General features: G+C 37.7%; 1 protein-coding gene across 3 annotated transcripts in view; it reads left to right on the top strand.

Annotated features, from left to right (window-relative positions):
- Window positions 1-22540, top strand: part of SLC24A4 (solute carrier family 24 member 4) — a 93513-nt gene extending 70973 nt beyond the window's left edge. For 2 of the 3 annotated variants that reach the window (XM_062637981.1, XM_062637971.1), the window contains exons 13-17: window positions 9745-9911; window positions 11895-12009; window positions 13735-13847; window positions 14454-14519; window positions 16273-22540. In XM_062637981.1, the coding sequence (XP_062493965.1) occupies window positions 9745-9911; window positions 11895-12009; window positions 13735-13847; window positions 14454-14519; window positions 16273-16425 (614 nt within the window). In that variant the 3' untranslated portion in view covers window positions 16426-22540. The other variant, XM_062637989.1, reaches the window with a different exon arrangement.
- Window positions 22541-22873: the final 333 nt, after the last annotated feature.

The following is a 22873-nucleotide window of genomic DNA, read 5'->3' as shown; positions in this document are numbered from 1 at the left end:
AATTTCTTTGAAATCTCATTACTTCAGTTTCTGTCCTTTTAGAAGAGATGTTGGTGACTGAACAAACATAAAAGCATACTATTCAAAGACTAGATAAAGTCATGCTTTCATGTGTTACTGTGCTTTTACAGGAGCTTCTTGCAGTCGGCAGTTATGGACTTTCATGGGGGGTGAAGAACGGAAATGAACTGATTCACTGAAGATAGACCCATTACATTAGATGGGCTCCTGATAATATATGTAATAATGAAAAAAATGTTTTTATTTTATGGTGACATAGATGGATGCAAGACAGCAGTATTCCTGTGCACATGAACATGTTGATGATAATAACAGTAACAGTAACAAACATCTTCTAAAAGCCAAAAACTTCTGCTCAAGCCATCTTAAAAATGCTGTGCACATGTTGGCAAAGATTTTTTTTTTTAACTGAGTTGGTTTTAACAAGTTTTTGGATTCAAGTTTTAATTAGGGCAGTGCAATCATATATTTTTTTCTTACATTCCAGGACAGTACAGAAATCTTAACATGTGTCAAACATTATCTGGAGACCATACTTGGTTTTTTTTCAAGACTCAGACAACTTCTTGGTGAATGAGAAATAGATTTCAGAGTAGAGCTTCCGAAGTGTGTGATATTCACAATGGGCAAAATGCTTTGGACAAATGAAGGAGTTATTAGGTAGTCCATTGGCCTTTTTTAAATGTGTTTTTTCTGCATTTTTGAGAAAGTCCTGAAGGATAATTGAGGTGTAACTGTCCAAATTGGAACCAGTGATGATACAGTTCATACTGGAATGGAACAAAAGTTCAACATGAACTCAACAAGTTGTGTAAAAGTGGTAATGTGGTTGTTTAAAATCCTCATAATTATATTCAGGTACCTCTGTTGTCTGGAGATGATTATCTACTGGTTGGATTCTCGTTGCTCAACTCATGTATTCTGAGGGAGAATTCTTTTATTTTTTGCTTTCGGAAGTACCACTTCAATAACTTTGGAGAAAATGCAAAGAACCAGCATCATGTCTTGTTGTTTAAGTACTGTGGCACGATCAGTAGCCTAAAAAAAACCTGACATTTAAAACTGGCTTTAGGGGAAAAGTGTTGCAGACATTTTCCCAGAATCCCCTCTGTTTTCTTTTGGTATATTTTCAGGCCAGGAATAAGGCACATACATTTTCTAAAGATCAGAAGTTCGTTTATTCTTTCAGTACTATACAGAGTTCTACAAAGAATAGGCTTTCACTTTCCGATATGACTTTCCAAGTCAACTGCTTGCAGTGGGTGAGGTAGAAAACTCACTACAGTATTTTAAGAGCTGCAAGAGAAATGGCTATGAATTGGTCCAGACCTTTTTTTTGTGCTGTCCTGTAGTAACCTTTATTTTTATTTTTTTTTTTAGCCTACTTTGGGGTTCGACTTGCCTCCAAATTGCATATTCTAGACCCTTTTGCAGGAATGAATTTTTTCTGAAACAGAAATAAATGTAAGTGAAGTTTAAAGCACTGCATCATCTCTGAATGATTCCCAGCAATCATTTGCCATCTGTATGTTTTGCTTATTGTTTTCTTTTATCATCTATCAACAGCAGTGCTCAGCAGTAAATGTAGGGATTTAGCACACAGAAATAGAAGATAAAATTGTTGCATGAAAACAGTCTTAAACTACACCATCCAACCTAGATCCCATATGTCAGCCATCCAGAGAGATTCACCTCCAGGGTGTGGTTCTGGCCCATCTTGAAACGGGAGACAACACATGGTTTTTATGGAAACTACATACAGAATCATACAAACCAGCCTTTGCCTTTGGTTTCTGTGTGGTAAGAAACATACCCTTTAAAAGAGGAATTTCTTCCTTGACCTAACCTTTAGGCTATGATTATTATCTTCCAAGAGAAAGGCTTATTTGATGCTTTACAATTCAATTACTCTACAGTTTTTTGGAAACAGAGCTTAAACTTAAAAAAAAAAACAGATCAGAATAAAACAGCATGAAAGTGAGCAGGCATATGCTGGCAAACGCCATGATGTGTAAAAGCCCTTCCATAGCTCAGTAGTCTTTTAGAGCCCAAACTCAGGAAAGCACTTCTGTGCAGCTCTTCTTACTGGATGTTTAAATTCCATTTACTGTCACGTGTTCAAGAGCCTTTAAAATAGTCATTGTTCTCAGCTCCTGCGGGTTTCATGGAAATGAAGAACTCCCTCTCTTACAGTATCAGGCCATAGATGCTTTATATAAGTCATGATGGTGGTAGCTAAAATATGAATAAGAATTCCCAGAGCTAAAATGAGATGGCAATAAAGGAGATTAGCAGTAATGCCCATTTTTTAATGGATAAAAAATACAAAGACAACATGTAGGATGGAAACAAAAAGGAATTGACAGTATTTACTAAAAACATAAAAATGTTTGTGCTTAGTCAAATCAAATGTCTTGCCCAATATTCTGACTCCAGCTATGACTGATGAAGAAGCCAGGGGAAAATGAGACAGGACAAGCTGGTCTTCAGCTATTTTCAGCTCAAGAAATTTGCTGGACTGGACATAATGTCAGTATTTAAAAATCCTTAAAGTAGTTCTTCTTCCTTAACCTAATTCTTGTTGAATATTTGGAAAATCTAACACCCACAGCATCCTTTGGGAATTTGTTTCATGTTTGTGTGAAGAGCTGTCTCCTTTTACTTGCTTTGAACCTGGCTCCTACTACCTTCATTTGATGTCTTTTATTGGAAAACACAGTGAACAAAGCAAACCCCATGCACCTCACTTGACCACTCAGGATGCTATAGCTTCTTGTTATATCCCCTATGCAGTTGTTTGTCTTCAAGGCTGAGCTAGAGACAGAAAAATGTTCCATGTTGAATCCTCTACAGTTTCTGTCTCTGCAAACACTAATGCAGAGAGTTCTAGTTTCTCTGCAATGGCCCTGTTTTCTGCCAGAGCTCCTTTATATTCTGATCACTAGTGGACCCAGCAGACTTCCTGCCTCTAATGTATTTGACGTAAGATTTATTGTGAGGTTTTGTTCCTCATAGTTGTTCTTCAGACTCTTTTTGGCCTGCTTTATGGTACTTTTGCCAGAGTTTCAGAACATCACTTGGGTGGCTGAATTAGGAAGAGAGCTAGTTTCCATAACTTTTTTGATGTTGCAAGAGGGAAGTTCATCCAAGAAAGTAGTTCAGAACAGGACCTAACTGCAGTATTCCAAAATGCTTTTTTGGAGGAGTTTTCCTCTTGCCACTGCCTGTATAGTGGTGTATTAGAATTTTATTTCAGAAGATTTAATTCAGTAATTCATCTCTTCATTCTGAAAGAACAAGGAGGGACACGAGGAAGTCTAGAAATCCCAGTTCTCCCTTAAAAAAAAAAAAAAAAAAAAAGATAAAGTAGACCACAAGGTTAAAACATACAAAATAAACCATGCCAAAATCCAACCAAGTCAAATAATATATGGGGAGTACCTCTGCTCAGTTACATTTTATTTTTGTTGAATATTGTTGTGTCCTAAACCTATAATAGCTCTGAGAGAAAAGGTTTATCTGCATAGTGGAGCAAATTATTTTTTCTGGACCAGTTCCTGCTGTACCAAAAATGTGTCTTTAAAAGAAAATTATTGGCATGAATCCAAATATGCAAAGTGTGGTAAAGGTTCAGGCTGAAAATAGACGTCTAAGTTGTTTTGGATGGATCTCAGGGTCTAGAATTTGGATCTTGCATTCTGGAAAATTGAACTTCCAAGAAAAGTGTCAGTAGGTTGGAAAATAGTCTGGTTTGGATGAGGATGAGAAGCAAAATATCGGTGTTTTCCACAGAAAACAAGAATTGTTTTCAAAGCTCTGTTGCAGGAGAATTGCAATAAAAATGTTTTAATGTCAGCTGCCAATTGGAAGGCTGACAAAGGTTGGCCCATCTTGGATAACCCTTTACACCCTGTGTAGCCTGTCTCTAGTGTGGTAACACAAGAGAATCTCTTGCCTCCACAGTTCCTAAGGAAAGCTGCAGAGCTGAAGTCAGTAAGTATTTTTCAGGAAGTAGAGGGGCAGCTGCTATGTTAATTTTCCTAACAGCAAATTGATACCATTTTTGCATAATTTTTACGTTTTGCAACAAAGGCACTGGAAATGGAAAATAATTCTAATGGAAAATTCACAGTTAATCTTATTTGTTCTACTTCTACTTATTTTGGTTGTTTCTATGTTGAGTCCCATACTTGGAACAAAAACCTATATTCCTCTGTTGTGTTTTGGATACTACACATGCTCAGAAATTAGGCTTTCAGATTGGCTAATGTACATACGTTTTCTAGTCAGTCTCCACTCTGACAAACAGCAGCACTTTCTATCAGAAATTTACTTGCTGTCTGGGTTATTACAGAGTTCCCAGTGTGGAGGCTTTTATGTTACTGTTACACATTTTCAGGTTGAAATTTGAATTAATATTGGTAATCATATGTGGGTGTAAATACATGTTTGTAAATATAGAGCCTCATTAGGACCAAGGGGACAGGTGATTTAAAAAAATAATTTTTCACTGGGAGAAAAACAGGAGGCTTGGGTTTTTTGTTTGTTTTTTTTTTGTTTGTTTTGTTTTCTTGTTTGTGGTTTTTTTTTTGTGGATTTGTTCTGTTTTGGGTTTGGTGTGGTTCTGTTTTTAAATGCAAAATGGTGAGAGATTTAAAAATACAAGAAAGGAAATTAAAAATTATAAGGTGGAGCACAAAAAAAATCTGCAGCAGCAGTGATCTTCCTAGGCCAGCCTGGGTATGCCTAATTTTTCTTCAAAGTTTACCATTGTCAAAAGTAAAAAAAAAACCAAGAAAAATAGAAATCAACAGTGAACTCCAGGAAGTCCTTCTCATTTTGCAGATGGACTTAAATTAGAGAAAAACTTTCCTATTTTTCAAGTTACCTTAGAGATTTGTATGAATTCATAGCAGTACAGTAATGAAAACCCTGTGTGCTAATTAGATTCATGCTTTTCAGGAACGTTAGTTTTTTTAGATCAGTCAGCTACTAATTGTTTCATGTAAGGAGATGTTTTTTTTCATGTGAGAAGATTTAGGCATGTTCTGAAGTAGCTAATGTGTGGAGAGGTTGTCTTTAAGGGAGTGTCGGGAAAGGAAAGGAAAGCTAAATGGAAAAGCTGTCAAATTTAACTGCAGTAACTTGGGTCTGACTCCTGACCAGCATAGTTGTAGTCTGTCTGAACTCACAAAAAGTGTTTTCTATGCAGCTTACTGTCCTGGGTTCAGCAGTAGCAGTCTTTTTTTTTCTCCTTTTTAGTAGCTGGTGCAGTGCTGTGTTTTTGACTTTCAGCCTGGGAACAACGCTGATAACACCGGTGTTCTTAGTTACCGCTCAAATATTTTAATCTGACCAAGGACTTTGTGAGCCTCATGCTCTGCCAGGGAGGAGGGGAAGCCAGGAGGAAGCAGAGACAGGACACCCAACCCAAACTAGCCAAAGAGGTATTCCATGCCACAGCACGTCATGCCCAGGATGTAACCGAGAGTTACCTGGAAGGGCTATATCACTGCTTGGTTGGGCTGGGTATCGACAGGTGGTATTGTATTCTCTTCCCTTGTTATTTCCTTTATTATTATTATTATTGGTGGTAGCAGTAGTGGTTTGTGTTATACCTTAGTTACTGGACTGTTCTTATCTCAACCCGTGGGATTTACATGCTTCCGATTCTCCTCCCTGTTCCTCCGGGAGCGGGGCAGGGAGAAAGTGGGGGAGTGAGTGAGTGGGCTGCGTAGGTTATTGACTGCGCTTAAACCACGACACTTACTGACTAGGACATGTAGGCTGTATATGCAGTCCATGCATTTGGAAGGTCTGTTTTAGACTAGCACTAGCTTGGCCCCATGTCCTAAATGCTCATTATCTGGAGCACTTCTAAGTTTGCGCTTCTGGTTCAGCTTTATACCAAGGGAATCTCATTGGTGTGATACAAGCAAGGCTGCTCCGTTTTGCATACTGAAATACAGTAAATTGCAAATGAAAATACAGTTAATGGGGACAATCAGTTTTACTTCAAGGGTATGCTCCTGATCTGAACGAAAACATAAATTTAGTTTCTTAGTTTCATACTTTCATACTGAGCTCCTCTCAACTCTGTGTGAATGTTGCAAAAAGGGCAGTGATTGTTTTTCCTGTCAAAGTTACTTTCTTTGGTGCCTTAAAGAAATACTTGTTTCCTTTCCATGGCCTGGTGTCTGTTGTTGACTCTGTTCACCAGGACACTATTTGTATGTGAAAGTAATTATTGTGAGCATAACATCTGGAAAGATGACAAGCCCAGAAATGTATTGGGGATTAGCAAAGGGTTCCTTGTTGTAGGGCTGCTGCTTCATTTCTGCATACAGAAATACTGTAATTGGGCTTTCCTGTAATGATACCTCTTTGAAATGCTTGGCATGCTTGGCTAACAAATACCTGGCAAAACAGAAAAATAGATTGCTAAAGTGGAACAATTTCATGCAAAACCCCTTATCTTTCTGTTTTACAGCAGGGTGAACAGAATATAGACCCACATTGCTTTCTGTAATAAAGCAGTGTTCTTTCATTATTGTTATGGGGGGTACAACAAATAAAATATACCTTTCCTCAGCTATGTGTGTTTGCTGCAGGAGCTTTCAGACCCAGGGCTCACAGGAGTGGCTGACACTGCTATTAAAACAACTAAGCTAAAGTCTTGTAATGGGACTGTTTGTTTTTGCAGAACAGCTATTTATTGGATAATAGCCTTAATGAGGATGATAATTTTCTTCCTTGCAGATGTACTAGGGAGCTGAGCAACAACCATAAAATAATTTGTCATGAACTAAAAGCATATTCCAATTTAATGAATTTGTTGCTAAATCATTTTAATGGTTATTTTAGAGTGGGTGGTCAAAACCAAAACGACAGCAACACAAATAGTTTCAAAAGACAAAAAAAAAAGGAAAAATAATAAAACTCTCAAGGTGTCTATTGTTTGTACATTCATCTAAGGCAGGTGAAATGAATGAAGTCATCTGTTTCCTCCCTTTGTTGAGGTTGCTGCTAAACTTACTAAATTGTTACAGAACTAGCAAGGTACAGCAGAAGGGTAGGCTTCTTCAGCACTGAATGCTGCACAAGTGGGAGCTGAAGAAAATGGCCTGAGGCAGAGCTAAGGCCAGATGTACTTAAGACTTTATTAAAAGTTAGTTTGTAAAAGCTAGCAAACCCTGACACAAAATAGAAGCCAATGTAAAGTGTGCCAAGCAGGCTGTTTTGGCCATGGTGGTTCATTGGCTAATTTCATGGTGGTTTCATTGGTCAGGCAGCTTCTCTCTTAATCCAGCAAACCCCAGAATTACAGTTGTTACCTGAAGTCTCAAGCCTGGCTGCCATGTAGCAAATGAAAATGTCACTCCGCAAATCTAGCTGTAAAAACTGGTTCTAATTCATGACATAGTGTGTATGTTAGTATCACCACTAATAGAGACAGGAATTATAATCTGACAACATCCATTCAAACTGAGCAGAGATAAGGGAAAGGCAAGCCCTCCTCCACTAATACTTTGATTTTCCTGGAAATGAGCAAGCAATGCTAGTGGTGAGGCACTGCGAATTCTCACAGTTAAACATTTGTTTAAGTAATTCAGGGCACTAGACAGGATGCTTGACAAGAGACATATTCCCCAGCATGTTTATTCATGTTATGGAAAAGAGAAATGGAATCGAATCTCCCATCTGTAGCAGCACAGAAGTCAGATTACACCCTCATCAGATCAGAATCAGATCCATAATTTCTTCCTGTCAAACAGTCACACACCCACCCTGTATTTGGAATTGCACACTGAGGAAATTACTAGCCTAGGTCATGCTGACTTGTTTGACTATGAACCAAGTTTAACAACTTGGGTAGACAAAGAGTACAAATTAACTAGCTAGGAGTCTCTTAATGATCCAAACTGTAACAAATTAAACAGGAGGGTGTATAAATTGCCATAGGACATTTATAGCCTTGTTAACAGAACCAAAGTGAGATGTGAGCTAAGAAATGTCATTTTCTGAACAGAAAGTATGAAAGATAACCGTTTTAAGAGTATGTATAGCAGTATATGTAACCAGAGGGATAAAAGGACTTCCCTGTAAAATCTGTAAGAGATCCCCAGTGACATGTCAAATCCTAGAATTAGAATTGACCCAAAGAGACTTCAACAGTTTTCTGTGTTAGAAGTTCCACAGCCACAATGTAAATGGGAATAAAGAGCCAAATTTAGGCTAAGATTTCCTGGTGAGTTGATGGCATCTTATAATTCATAAGGAAATCTCAAGAAGCTGATACATAGCTTAAGCAAGACAATTTAGTACTAGCATACCGAAGTGAATGATAAAGACTTGCATTTAGACTCACCAACTTATATTAGACTAGTAAGGAGCTTCATAAATCACAAAAATATTACTAATTTTTAAATGTTTAATATTTTATTTCATTGCATCTGGTGCACACTGGTCCAGAGGACAGATTTCAATCAAATTCACTGACAAAACCTTTTGTTAACCAAATCCTAAATCCCAGTATCTCTGCTGAAAGAAAATTCCTGTTGAAACTGGTAGGAGCTGTCACTGATTATTACCTGCCCTTTAGCTAAATAACTTCACTGGAAGATGCACCTGATAATTTTCTTCAATGAGATCAACATTTTATTCAAAATGGCATATTTTATTAATCGCATGCACATCATTATCAGTGGAAATCCTTACTAGCATAATTCTTAAACAACATAAAAAAACTCCAAACAAAAACCACCATGCTGTTGGCTGTGATACTCTGGTTTAGCCTGACAAATTTGTTATCCTACTTGCAGGATACCTGATGAAGCATATAAATGTAAGTGCACTGCTTATTTATGGCCCAATTATAAAATAGTTCTCTTTTATGTATTGAGATTTATCTGCACATTTACAACATTACTTTCTTTTTTTTTTTTAAAGTGAGGAGTGTACTTGTCTTCAGTAATGACAGTTCTCTGATATTTCTCACTGGTTGATTTATGAAGGAAGTCATATCTTTCATTTCCTTTCATAGAGGATAAGAGACCATCTCAAAGTAGGGCTATATGCAATTGGAGAGACTTAGCAAGTATAGATCTCCTAAGTACCAGTTTAAAGTTCTGCACAAGTGATCAGAGTGAGGCATGTAAAACAAGTTTGTTGTATTCATAGGCTGGGTCTATGCTTCTGTTTTCTGTGAAAGTGTTTTCTGTTGTTGCACAAAAGATACAGGTTATTTTCATGATAAGATTTCTATCTTCCTTTTTAAAAGGTGAGGGAGGTGGGGGGTTTTGTTGCCTTTGTGGGGGGAGGGAGTTAAGTTTTGGTTTATTGTTGTTGTGAGGGTTTTGTTGGGTTATTGTTGTTGTTGAACTAATATTAATATGGGTATTTAAAGGAGCAACAAACCTGACTGTTAATTTTGGGTTTCAAATCATCCAGTGCTTTTAAATATTTTTTTAATGCTTTTAAATCATTGTAATTCTTTCATGGATTTACGTAGACCTTGGCGGGCTTAACAGTAAGATTCTGAATGTGCATGCAGAGCTTGTCTAAGAGTGACAAGACCAAGTACAGATGAAAGATATACTGGAAAATGAGCTGACATGTACAGTTGTAAACATCCTTCCGGGATCATCTGCTGTGTTCAGAGATATGTAACTGGGTGTGGGATAATGATGGGAAAGCTAAACTGGTTCTTTCTTTGTCCTGCAGATGGAAAAATGAACAAAGTTAAATGGATTGTGACATGGCCGTTGATATTCGTGCTCTTTTGCACCATTCCAAACTGCAGCAAACCACGCTGGGAGAGGTGTTTTATGGTGACATTCATCTTATCTACTCTGTGGATCGCCGTGTTCTCATACTTCATGGTGTGGATGGTAAGTGCATACAGCAGGACTTCCCATACTGAGTGAAATGTGCATCTTGAAATAGGTTATAGATTTTTTGTGTATTTATTTTGAAAGAAAGGCATGTAATTGTAATGCAGTGTCTTCAGCTCATACTGTACTTATTATAATTCTAGTTTTCTGCTGCTCTTTTCTGCACAAGTAATTGGCCCATTACAGCACAGAAAGGTGCCAGTATGATTTTCAAGAGAATGTGGATATCCACATCCTACTAGTAAAAGGGAGTTTAAATGAAAATGTTTAAATCTCAGTAGCTTGAGACGCCTTTAGAAATTTGGTGGTGTATCGGGGTAGATCTGTAAATTGTTGTCAGTTCAGGAGCACACTTACTTGAAGATATGAGTAAGTTTTGTTTTGGAGTTTTTGTTTACCTTACCCTCTTTCAGTTTCTCAGGTTTCCATTTTCATTCAGAGAAGAGGCATGAATAGGAAAGCTCCTCAAATAGTTTCTGTGTTGAAAAAAAAATAGATACTTTTGAAGTATAGGAAGTTACCATTTTCTACACTAAAAGATCGAAAACCAAAAAGTTCTATATACCTGTAATGAGAAGATTGGTCAGATGTGCTGCTGAAGAATTTATATGCCCATTTTCCTTTTAAATGAAAATATAGTAAAGAAACCTTCCTCTGGTTTCATATCAGAAAATGCGGTCTCCTATACATACACCCATGGTCATATATATATATATATACACACACACACACACACACGCATACTCTTCTAGTCATGAATATGGAAGAGTTTTTGTTCCTGAGCTTCTTACCTGCATAATCATTTTGGATAGAGAACATCTCTACCTTCATCAGGCATTTGCAGACTGCTTTATATTTATGTTTCCTCTCATGGAAGACTGTGTTTTCAATATGCTTTTTGCAACTTTCCATGTAAGTTTTGCATTGTACATTAATCCTCTTTTCTCTTAACATAGACTGTTAGAGAATATGCCAGCCCTCATTCTGCCTGGCGTAATTGTGCCAAAGCCACACATTTTTTTCATACCATATATCATTTGCAGGGCCATGCTCTTTACCTTGGCTCCAGTTTAGAGGTCCCCTTCACAGATGAGAGAGATGCTCAGCTGCAGCACAGCTTATTTTAAGTAGCAGCCAGGCCTCAATACCCATTGCCACTTGCAGCAGGGGAATCATGCTGACTCCTGTTTTTGAGTTACAACTTGCTCCTGAGAACAAGATTTGTGAGAACATTCCTAAAATACTCCTTTTCTTTGGTGAAGGGTTCAGTTTTCCTCATGTAAGAGAATGGCAAACTAACAGAGCCTTAAAGAGTTCCACTCTTAGCAGTCTCAGCCGGGAAGCAGCTGACTGTCCCTTATTCAGTCTTCTCATTCTCACAAGGCTCTTTCCTTTTCAGCTGCCTGTTTTGCCTTTTTTCTTAATGTTTTTTTCAGCCTTCTTGAGATGTTCCAGCTAAATACAATTCCCTGTCCTTTCCAAGAACTCTGCTACATGCTTCAGCTATTCCTTAAGCTCTTTTAAAGCTGCATCTGGACTCTCAGGGAACAATATAACCAGACTTGCTCGCTTTGGGATTGTATCGGAAGTCATGCAAGAAACTGGTTCCTTCTTTGTGCTTTGGGATAAAATAAGTTCTTTATATCCTTGCCCCTGTATCGCAAAATAAATTGGTTGAAGTCCTTTTGAGAAAATAGAACCTCCTTAAAAGATCAGTATGTCCCATTATAAGTACACAAAATGGAGCTTTTTTGTTTGCTCATAAAATGTTGAATAATATGACCCAACATACTTATCCTTTTCAGTGTACTTTTCCTGGTTATCCCATAATTATTTAATTTGCAGAAGTGGATAAGTATCCTGAGTCTAATCCTGTTAAGGTCCACACCAGAAGTCAAAGTTAAAAAGTGTGCCACAGCTGTATTGGAATGAGGATACTGTCCAAATACAATAGGTTAATCTCTTTTCCTTACTGTTCAGGTGACTGTGATTGGATACACCCTTGGGATACCAGATGTGATCATGGGCATTACTTTCCTAGCTGCAGGAACAAGCGTCCCAGACTGTATGGCCAGCTTAATAGTAGCAAGACAAGGTACTGTCTGTTGTAGCCTAACTGTAATCTTACGTGCATGCTCTGTGATTTGCCTCCTCTGTACACACAATTTCTCAATGCTAACAACATTGAAGAATACATGCTGACATGCGCTTGTCTGTGTAAAACTTTCTAGAAGACTTCTCAAACCCAGAGAAGTGAATTGTTTAAGAGGGTCTGGCAGAAGCGATGTTGCTTCAGACATGCTTCTCATCCATTTGCAGGCCTCTTTGCCATTGGAACATATGAGTAGTTGAAAAGGGTTTTAGCTAAATGTCAGCTACGTCCTCATCAGCTTTGCAATTGAAATTGTTGAAGGCTTCCTCATGCATCCTTTTGATTGAGGTTATTTGCAGATCCTTTTTTACGTGAGAAAAACATTAAGCCTGACAGTGTGATCTCTTGCACTGCAGCAGAATAAGGAAAGGCCCTAACTGTATTCTTTTCCACTATTTCAGTTTCCATAGTCATTTGTTTGGTTTTTTTTTTCCCCAGGTAATGAGATTTCCAGCACACAGCATTGGGCAGACAAGAAAGGTTCTGAAGTGACAAATTGAGTACCCAAAGCCACACCTTTGTAGTTTGAGATAGGAGTAGTGCTGTTAAATGTTGCCCGATTTGAAAAGAATTCTATGTTCTAAATACTTCATTTTCCAGGTTAAAATCTCACAAAAAAATAGTACAAAGAAGTATTCTTGTGGAACTGCCGTCCTACTAAATTAGTTTTCCATATGTAGTATTAAAGTGAACATATTTTTGCAGGAACAGAAGGAAAAATGTTACAGTTTTAAATGAACAAACTGCTTCTTTAGATTAGTTGTTCTATAGTATTAGGCAAAACTAGTGTAGGGATTCTTTCCTCAGAAAATGAAGGTAAACACTACCTTGGCAAAAAGCAGCCATGTTCTCTTTAAGACAGTATAGGGACTTTGCACTATTTGTGTTCAAGAGAGATGTTTGCTGACAGATTGCAGACAAATATCTCAAAACTAGAGATGAACACACCATAATATGGATTCAAAGTGTAACCTTCCTGTCAGCAGCTTCCTGTAGGAGGATTACGGTACTTGCTGTGATAGTGTCTGTCTCCACTCTGTGCCTAAGGGAAATTAACAAGGGCAGAGAAGAATTCTGCCCTCCTCACATCCATTGACGCTGGTTCAGAATGAGATGGCAGCCACTGATGAACATTGGGAGTAAATTTTGAGTAATGCTTCTGGACTTGACCACTATTCACTATTTTTTTTTTCCCCTTTTCTGTAGCTTTTTATTGTTCCTGAAGTGAAATCATTGATGGTTAAGCCCCACAGAAGTGCTTAGTATCTTTGACTACCATCTGATTGAGTTCTTTTCAGGATCACCTTGCATCATTCATATGAGATAAAGGCCACGTATCCACATACTAAATCCAGTACATAATCTCCAGGTTCCCTGTGATGGCAGGCTACCTAGGACAAGGCTTGGTTTTTTAACTGGCTTTAAACTCGGGTTCACTGGGTGTGTGGTATCCAAAACACAAGGAGGTTGTAGTTAGAGTGAGCAGTTTTTGCATACTTCTTTCAGAAGTTGTACAGAGATTATGGAAATTGTCTCCCTATCCCAGATACTCTGGCCAGTCCAAGGGGGCTTGGATCAATGCAGATAATTCCCCGTTAGTTTCCTCTAGTACACAGAGCAATGGTCCTATACTTTGTTTTTACCAAAGAGTTGTTTTTTTCTCTGCAGGCCTTGGTGACATGGCAGTATCCAACACAGTAGGGAGCAATGTCTTTGACATTCTGGTGGGACTTGGCGTTCCATGGGGTTTGCAGACCATGGCTATTGATTGGGGATCAACTGTATGTATACTTGGCAAATCTTTAATTTGTTCCTTTTATGTCTTAAAAAAAAAGTCTTTTTTAAGAAAGCATGCAAATGAAATTTAAAAAAAAACCCTTACAGCCAAACAACCACCTGCTGAGCAGGAGGAACCAGGAGTTAAGGAAGCAATTCTCCTTCAACAAGCTGCAGTTAATTCCCAGTTTGTCAATTGGAGCACATATACTGTATAGCAGAAACATAGTACCATGGATATCTGTTCATGCTCTGTCATTTTTTCACTACACAGCTTCAAGCACTCCTGTCTCCCTGTACCTTAGTATTTTTGTCTGTAAGATGAGAATAACAGTATATATCTCTCTCCTGGTGATCTTTTAACATAAAATCTTTTATAAGTGCTAATTTTTTTTTTCTTTTTAACGGAGGTGGGCTTACTTATACGTTGGTTTAGATTCCTTAATCTTCCCATTCTTCATTATGATAAATCTGTTATGGATTTGCATAGTTTAAAATGTGTAAGTCACTATTCAAAACAGAAGGTGGATCATAAATCTATACATTGATTTCTGATCTCCATAGCACAGTTATATGCTGAGCATTTCAAACATCTGTCCTGTTTCCCACAGGTTAAGATAAACAGCAAAGGACTGGTCTATTCAGTTGCACTTTTGCTAGGATCAGTGGCACTTACTGTAAGTATTTGACTGTCTCTAATATTTCAATTGCAAAATACTTCTTAGGTATTTACATGTTATAGAAGGATAAATTGGAAATAGTTATTATCCCTGAAGCATTGATTCTTGTGAAGTATCATTCTTCTAGCAATACCATGAGTGGAAGAAGTACCATTGTCCTCAGTGAAATCTGACATTTGGTGTTGGTCCCACTGATTTCAGTAGCAGTGTTGAAATTGTGGGATCCAATAATACTTCTGTGCTCCTGTGTCCAGCTGCATACCTCAGGCCTGTCTCTGCTTTATACTGGGACAAGACCCAGATGTGCTTCATCACTCTTTGCCCTTGTCTCTTGATTTCCAAAACCAGACTGGACTAATCATGTGCTGTAGCCAAAACCCTTAATGAAGACTAGGCTGTGAGGACTGTGAACCTTAGGGCTTCACAGAATAGGACTTTAGAATAGGCCTGCTAAATGTCACTCAGCATAAGGCACTTAATTTGTAACACATGACTTGTTAAGGTGAAACAATAATTCTGTTTCAAAAGTCAATTTTGCTGGTACTTAAGGTCTGATGCTGCTGACTCCCAGGGAACCTTCTGTGGGAAGAATCAAATCCCAAAGGTATAAAAATATCCACTTATACTAATGTCTTTCACTGATTGCCTGTGGAGGTTCTGTAGAGGCTCTGTAGAGATGGGGATCATCACTGGAGATTTCACGCTGTTGCATGACTAGGTCTTACAAAACTCCACGTCATCTGTGCACAACTTAAGTGATAGAATGATGAGGTCTGTTCACTCTGCCACTAACTTCCTAATGCATCTGATACATAAGCTGTGGGGGCCTGTTTCTTTTCACATCCCCAGTTCTGCTATACTGTACAGTGCCTGTGAAACAACAAAGGTGTTCTGTAGACATTTGTATCTGCTGATGCAGCATGCATATTGGTAATCAGCACCTTGGGAAAAAATGGAATGATTATGCAGATGTGTTGCTACGCTAGCTGTTCATGCTTTTCTGTAAAGAGTCTTTTCATAGTAGAAGCCGTATCACCTGAGTTTGAAGCATCTATTATTGCCTCATTTGTTCTGCTGGATGCCCTGATTCACACAGACTCTCCCAGCAAAACTCAGTGGAGAGTTTTGAGCAAAACAAATGATAATTCAGAGGCACTTAAAACCCTTGAAAATAGATGCCTTCGTGAGAACTTCATTGCTTTGCTACCTGTAACTTGTAACTCCCCTTAGTTCTAGACCTCAGCAAGACATCAAAGAAAGCACCTCTTCTGAAGCTCTTGAGAGAGTGAACATTAGGTGCTGGTGTACTATTGGGACATAAAGGATCTTCAGGGGAACACTGGGGGAGAGGCATTCATGTAGCTCGGTGCATTTGTTCATACTGAATCAATGAAAGGGCTGCCTGACTAGAATGTGCCCTGTGTGCTGAAAATGCATCACAGACTGAAACTGAGCACCTAGGGGGCTATTTCTCAGTTACACAAAGAACTTGTGAAGGGGCCTTAAAGTGTGTTCATTTAATATTTTGTAAAAGTATTTAGAGCAGCTGAGAGTCAGACCAGAGTTCAAGTTCTCAGTTTGGGCTTTTACATTCCTTTTCTTGATCAGAAAAACATATGTTGCCTTTTGTTCTATAAAATACCGAGAATATATTTTTATCCAAATCAAAACAATCTATTTTTTACCTTGTAATGGTTGTTTCCAAAGTCTCCTTTGGGGCTTTATTAACTAATACTTTGTTTGCTTGCAGGTGCTTGGAATCCATGTAAATAAGTGGAAACTTGACAGGAAATTGGGCATCTACGTGTTGTTTCTTTATGCTGTTTTCCTTTGTTTTTCTATATTGATAGAGTTTAATGTCTTCACCTTTGTCAACTTACCTATGTGCCGAGAAGAACTTTAAACTACAACAAGGAGACAGATTGAAGTTCTTCTGATTACATGTGCTGTAAATGACAGGAGGCATTTCACCTTTCTACCTTCTTTCCATCAGTAATTTGAGTGTCGTTCCTGCTTCATCAGCTATCAAGCACTTCTACCTGTGTGGAAGGAAAGCATACCTTTCTTTTAACATGCTAGCTCATGGCAACCAAAGCATTTTCCTTCTCTTTGGATATTGCTGCTCAGTCATAAAGCTGGGTGGATCTTATGCAGAACTCTAAAATGATCCATTCCTAGGACATTCTGTTGTGGTTTTCATTCTCCTTTTGCAGACAATCAACCACCATGGTTCGCAGGAAGACAGGAGAAAAAAAACTTTATAGTTTTTTTTGTTTTGACATTTACTTTCCATGGAAGGATAAGAGGCAAATTTAGAACTTTTCTTAGCTCAGTTAAAATATCTCTACTACAGGACTAGAAAGTTCGAGGCACATATCATGGCATGCACTGTTGAGGACATCATTTCCCCCTTCAGGTGCTCTGCTTGTAGAGAAACTGCACTGGCAGCTTTGGATGGCAGTGTTGAGTATGTATGACTCTTTTCAATGAACACCAAAATGTGGCAGAGAAAGAAGAGGAAATGGTTCTATGTTGTATCATTTGTGATGATGCACACTAAAAGAATATCTGCATACTGAAGAAGAAAATTACATGCAGAAATTCATACTTGAAATATATGTTTCACCATTAATGAGGAATGCTGTATATATAAATGTAAATGAACATTTGTGGAATATTACACCACAAGAAGAACTTTGCATTGGCCCTTGTAAGCCCATTGTGTAAATTTAGAAGAAACTAAACAAATAAAATATAACTGGGTGCTCAGTAACTATCAGTGATTGTTATCAGCTGAGTGTAATATCTGAACATAATACGGACTTTCTGTCAGAAAAAACCCACCCTGATTATGATTTAATCTGATCGGTGGAAGAAGCTTATTTCGTCAGTCAAGAAGCTGGTGTATTCTTCTCCATTTTACACTTATTCCCAGAAGCTTAATGAAGATGAGTGTCTGACACCGTGCAGTGCAGATGAGAAACTCCTACACAAAAGCAAGTCTGTCAAGAGAATATGGTCTTTGTTTTGATTGTATGCAAGTTTTAAAGCATGATACACTTTTTAACCCCCAGTAGAAGCCAGGTTTAGATAGCCTTGCCACCAGCATAAATCTGATCTAAAGAATGACTCTGGATATAATTGACAGCAAGATATGTCCCAGAGTATTGAAAATGATGGGTGACATTCCACATTGTAGCAGTCATATGATTGCACTGAGACAGCATATTTTAAATTGCTACTAAACTTTAAAAATATTTTAAAGCTGTATGTGAATTATCACATAAAGTTTCTAAAGAAGCACAAGTTAACTTTATACATAGATTTTTAATTTTTTGATGTTTATAAACCAAAACAAATCTATCAACTAACCGTTGATGCATTTTTAAATACATTAATATTTTCCACTTAAGATTATGTATAAAATCCCATTATTGGGTCAATGAGAGCATACTATAAAATCTTAGCAAATAAGCACTTTCTCAAAGCTCCTTATTTTGACATGTATAAGAAATAATTATGTTTAACATGCAGGATACTGTTTAAACCAGGTAATGTGTTTACAATTAAGGCTATTTTAAAATTATTTTGGTACAAATTAAAGAGTGTATTCTGCTGTTTTTTTGTTTTTTTTTAATGAATTGGATCCTTTCAATGTAATCCTAAAGGAAAAAGAGCAACATATTTATTTGCTTTACACCTTGTCACAAAGATCAGTATTAGTATCCATTTAGGGGTTTTCACCTTAGTTAAGTAGTTATGTAGTTAAACTAGTCAGTCTTAAGGATGACAACAAATACAGCATTACTAAAATGCTTTCTTGAATAGTCAAGCATGACAGTAAACACATTTGATCTCAAGTATGACAGTGACCCCATTTCCAGGCATTCAAGACATTTTTGCTGCAGTGTAAAGCCTAGGAGATGGAATTCATGTTCACATTTGAGTCTTCCTTTGCAGAAAGGCTGTGAAGGTGCAGCATACTGCTGTGCCACTGCACCCCTCTCTATTCTTGTGCTTTTCCCCGCTGTCTTTCAGGAGGACAGTTGCCTGCTGAAAAATCTGATGGTGGTTTAGATACGAAGCTGAAAGGAGCAGAGAGGCTGAGTAAATGCTTTTTTCCCATTTGTTGAGCGGGCTTGGAGAGCTTGCTATCTCCAAGCAAACATTTGCTCCTCTCTGCATAGTAGTGGCAGCTCAGATGTCACAACAGAAGGGTAGTCCCAAAATTTAGTTTTGAATGCCTAATGATCAGCTGAATTTACAGTAATGTTGGCATTGATGTTTACAGTGCCAGCCTAGAAAACTGTACTGTACCTTCCTATTTCTGAGCCAGACAACTTTAGAAGACTGTGGGCGCCAATTTGTTCAGGAGGAGCTGATCCCCAGGCCAAATATCCATGAAATTGTGTTTGCTAATGCCATGAATCCTTTAGACAACGTTTAGAATTATTCTGCCTAAGCTGAGTATCACCTGCTTTAGAAAAACAGTGTATTCTGTTGTAACAAGAAACAGCCTCAGAAGGTAATACTGACCTTAAATCACATGGCTGTTCCTGTCATCTATAGCCCTCCCTAAAACATAGACCCACTTCAAGACAATTTATATTGAGTTCAAATGCTGCATTTTGTGAGGTGGTCTCATATGCATCTTCTGCTATGAGACAAGGATCATGCCATGTTATAACATTAGTTGGATTTTCCCCTGACACCACTGCATGACCAGGGATGTATTGTTTGCCAAAGAATTATTAGATGCTGTATAAAGGCCTTGATGATACATAATCATATGAAGTAGTTTAAAGAGTCCCTATGTAGTCATTATCCATATGCTAAAATAAATAAAGATGGCAGTTATAGACCAACCTATGCAGATAAGCTGCATGGCCCAAGAAAGACCTGATTGACAAGTTGTATGTCAGATAAACCCAGTAGTTCAGGAGGCTGTTGCTGAGTAATAGCGGACTAGTGCCTTTCACATCTATACAAGAAAAAATTTGCTCAAGAAAAACTACTACAAATTTTGCCATTTTCCAGTCAAGAAAAGGAGCGATTTGTACTTGGCTCTCTGCAATTAGTACAGTTCTGTGATGCAGCTGTTCAGATAGTGTCTGCAAAATTTGGTAGTCATTTTGTTGTGCTAACCATTGCAAAAGTTAGCTGGTTGAGTCTTTAATGTATGTCACAATGTTGTGTAAGTTAATGTTCAGCTCAAGAGTGAAAAGAAAGCTGGTGGTGGATGTGAGAGGGAAAACTGTCACTGTGATCTGGAAATTGCCAGCATACTAACACTGAAAAGTAATACAACTCAGAAAAATATATCCTATATCCAGCAAAGCTTAACTTAAGTAGGATTGATTCCATGCTTAAAGCTAAGCATATACATCAAAGTGCCTTGCTGGATTGTGCCCTAAGATGACAGCGGAGCATGGGTTTCTGGGTTTTCTGTCTTATCTAAATCTTTAAATATTTCTTAGTTTTGTAGCCTAAAGATTTTATTTGTTTTTGAAATTGAAAGAATCTGTGGACTTCTGCTCTGCCAATACCAGTTTGGATTTCCACTCTTGTCAATGAGAGCTGGTTCCTCGTTTCAGACTTCAAAACTGTCCACCTGCCCAGGTGTAGGAGCAGGATCAAAACTGAATTACAGCTAACCAAGGAGAGCTTTTAGCAGCTCTGCTACAGTTCCACTGGAGTAGTCCAGTCCCACGTAGACCCACAAGGGTGCAATCCTGTTTGTAGTGAGCAAATGGGAGTGTTTCTTTTCAGTTCAGCAGTGTTTGATTGCACGCATTTCCCATAACAAAGGTACTGCTTTATAAAGTACAGCCTGAGTAAAGATTTCAGTCTCAGGATCTACATGTCTAAATCTAAAAAGCTACAGTTATGACTATCTTAATGACTATTTCATTACCTGAGGGCTGCTGTCTGGGCTGCTGTCTAGCCTGGAAGAACACGTTTAGTCTTCCCAACAGGTATAGCATAGTCAGCCATCTTTCTCTGGCTCAGTCCTTGGTGTGCCAAGTTTATTTTATTTTTGTATGCTTGCTGCAGCTGTAACAAACATATAATTAATTTATAGTTTAAGATTATATTTGTAAACATTCTGTCAACATGTAAACAAATGGAAAAGGTCTTCACCTTAGCAATTATAGAGAAGAGCTTAGTCTTTTATTTCCTTTGTGACTGTGCTTTAATTGCACACATTTGTTTCTATTACGTGTTTGCTCTAGTTGCACAAATCCCTCATGAGTTTTGCTGTGTTCCTTTCTTGGATTTCTTGCAATTATAACACCATTCATTTGCATCCTACAGTTAGATAATTTTGGTAGAATGCTTTAAGCTGTGTAAATACTGCCTGATTATTCATGCCAAGGAAGGATCAGCCCTAACATAATATGAAACAGACACTAAAATAACACTGATAGCCAGGTGAAACCAAAGAATCTTCCTAATTAAAACAAATCACCTTTGAGCATAATGTTCTGTCATTTAAAGCCTCATATCTCTCAGTTATTTGTGTTTAAGCACTCAGAAGAAAATCTCTGCAGGTCATGCATTTACTGCACAATTTGCTTTCTATTTCTTTGAGTATGAACTCCAGAGTTTTTATTTTGCTGGGTGGTGAGATTTATATGATGACAGCATTTAGTTCCAGCAGTTCTGTACCAAACCCTTTATTATTCCCTTGACCTCTTTTGAAAAGTCTGTATGCAAGTGATAAATGTTCTGCTGAAGAGAAAAATGTTGTTCAACTGACGTGTGCATTCCAGTTTCTGAGCTACCTTGTACACGTTAAGAGCCTCCTTTTGAGTAACTTGAACGTACACTTTTATCACATTTCCCTCTGTGTGGGATCCTGATATTTTCTCCCCAAAGAAAGCTGTGAAATCCTATATATCTTTGCCCTGAAATGTGAGGTCCTTCTCCACAGGCTGAGATGTGTAGTGATTGTGGTGATTTATACATCATGTTGTTCTGCTTGCTACCATACTTCTGACATACAGTGCACTGTCTGGAAGAAATTAATGACTAAGGGAAACCAGTGCCCTTTGGATATTTTCTTACAAGAATTGCCAGTTTGAATTTAATTCCATTTATTTTTCCTTTTTACTTGCACAAAGAATTTAAGTGATCATTGCCATCTTATGACCAAAATGATCTTAGTAAACTTGAAAAACAAATACAGAGGTTGATTTACAGCAATATGGAATTGTGAAAAAAGTCTAAAGGTATCAGAATATATCAATATCAGAGGTATAATCTCTAGAAGGACTAACACCAACTGAGATGCTTCATTTCAGAGGTTTTTTACAGCAAGATCATGGTCTTCATTCATATACTAGTTGTGTTCAAAGAACACTTGTATATCTGCTTCCCCAGCAGCATTTATATTTCAAATGGCTGAAACTGCAGCAAAGTTGTGACCAAATTCTTGCCTTCATGTTCTTGGGAGTGGTGCCAGTGCTCATTAATGTCCTTGTAGTTGGCACAAATTCGTATCAGTTGAACTGAGAGTAGAATTTGGCTCCCACTGTCTCCTCCATTGCAAGAAAGTATTCAAAATCATTTATGATCGCTGAAATAACTTCTGAACCTTTTAAAATTCCCTGTGTTTCATACTTGCAGGAATTTGCAGTGCACCCTTAGGAGGTGCAATACCTCTTTAAATATTATTAAAAGTTTCTAGAACTGCTTACTTTGAAAACAGAAAGGGATGGGTTTGTAAACTGTAAGTAACAGAAATCTATCATGTTATTTATTTTTTCAATGACTGTGACCTTATGCACTGTGAATGCTCTGTGATATGGGGTCCTTTGTACAGATAAATGTGTCATGAAATCCAAATGAATTTAATGTGATAATTTGTTACAAAATGTTGGCATGATATTTGATTATTTTTGTTGTGAAAATTTAAAAAAATAGTTAATTCAGCATTTATAAAAGATTATAGCAGTCAGTATTATAATGCACTATATAAAAACATACACACTATCAATAAATTATTTAAACAACTAGAGTGTTGGCTGGGTGTTTGGTTTTTTTTTTTCCTCTGATGATAGCATGTAAAATATTCTCATATTTATTGTTGAAAATCTAAAATTTCAGGACCCAGTTAGGATATGAAGAAATGAAATTCATGAAATTCTTCATAAAATCTGGACCCTGCTGAACATAATAACGGAAGGTGCACATTGTCATCTATTCCAGGGAGTATCACCTGGATCAAGCCATTATTTGAGGTGAGTTAAATGTACGTTATCTGATTTGTACCAGTGCCAAAACACACAATTTGCTCTTTTGGGACTAGAAATACGTGATTTGCTGAGGAGACAGTTTGCTGTACTGAG

The sequence above is a fragment of the Pezoporus occidentalis genome, unplaced genomic scaffold (genome assembly GCF_034315485.1).
Source record: "Pezoporus occidentalis ecotype Australia unplaced genomic scaffold, CSIRO_AGI_Poc_V1 ctg115, whole genome shotgun sequence".
NCBI classification, from domain to species: Eukaryota; Metazoa; Chordata; class Aves; order Psittaciformes; family Psittacidae; genus Pezoporus; species Pezoporus occidentalis.
The sequence above is the reverse complement of the archived record's forward strand: the minus strand, read 5'-3'. Positions and strand labels throughout refer to the sequence as shown.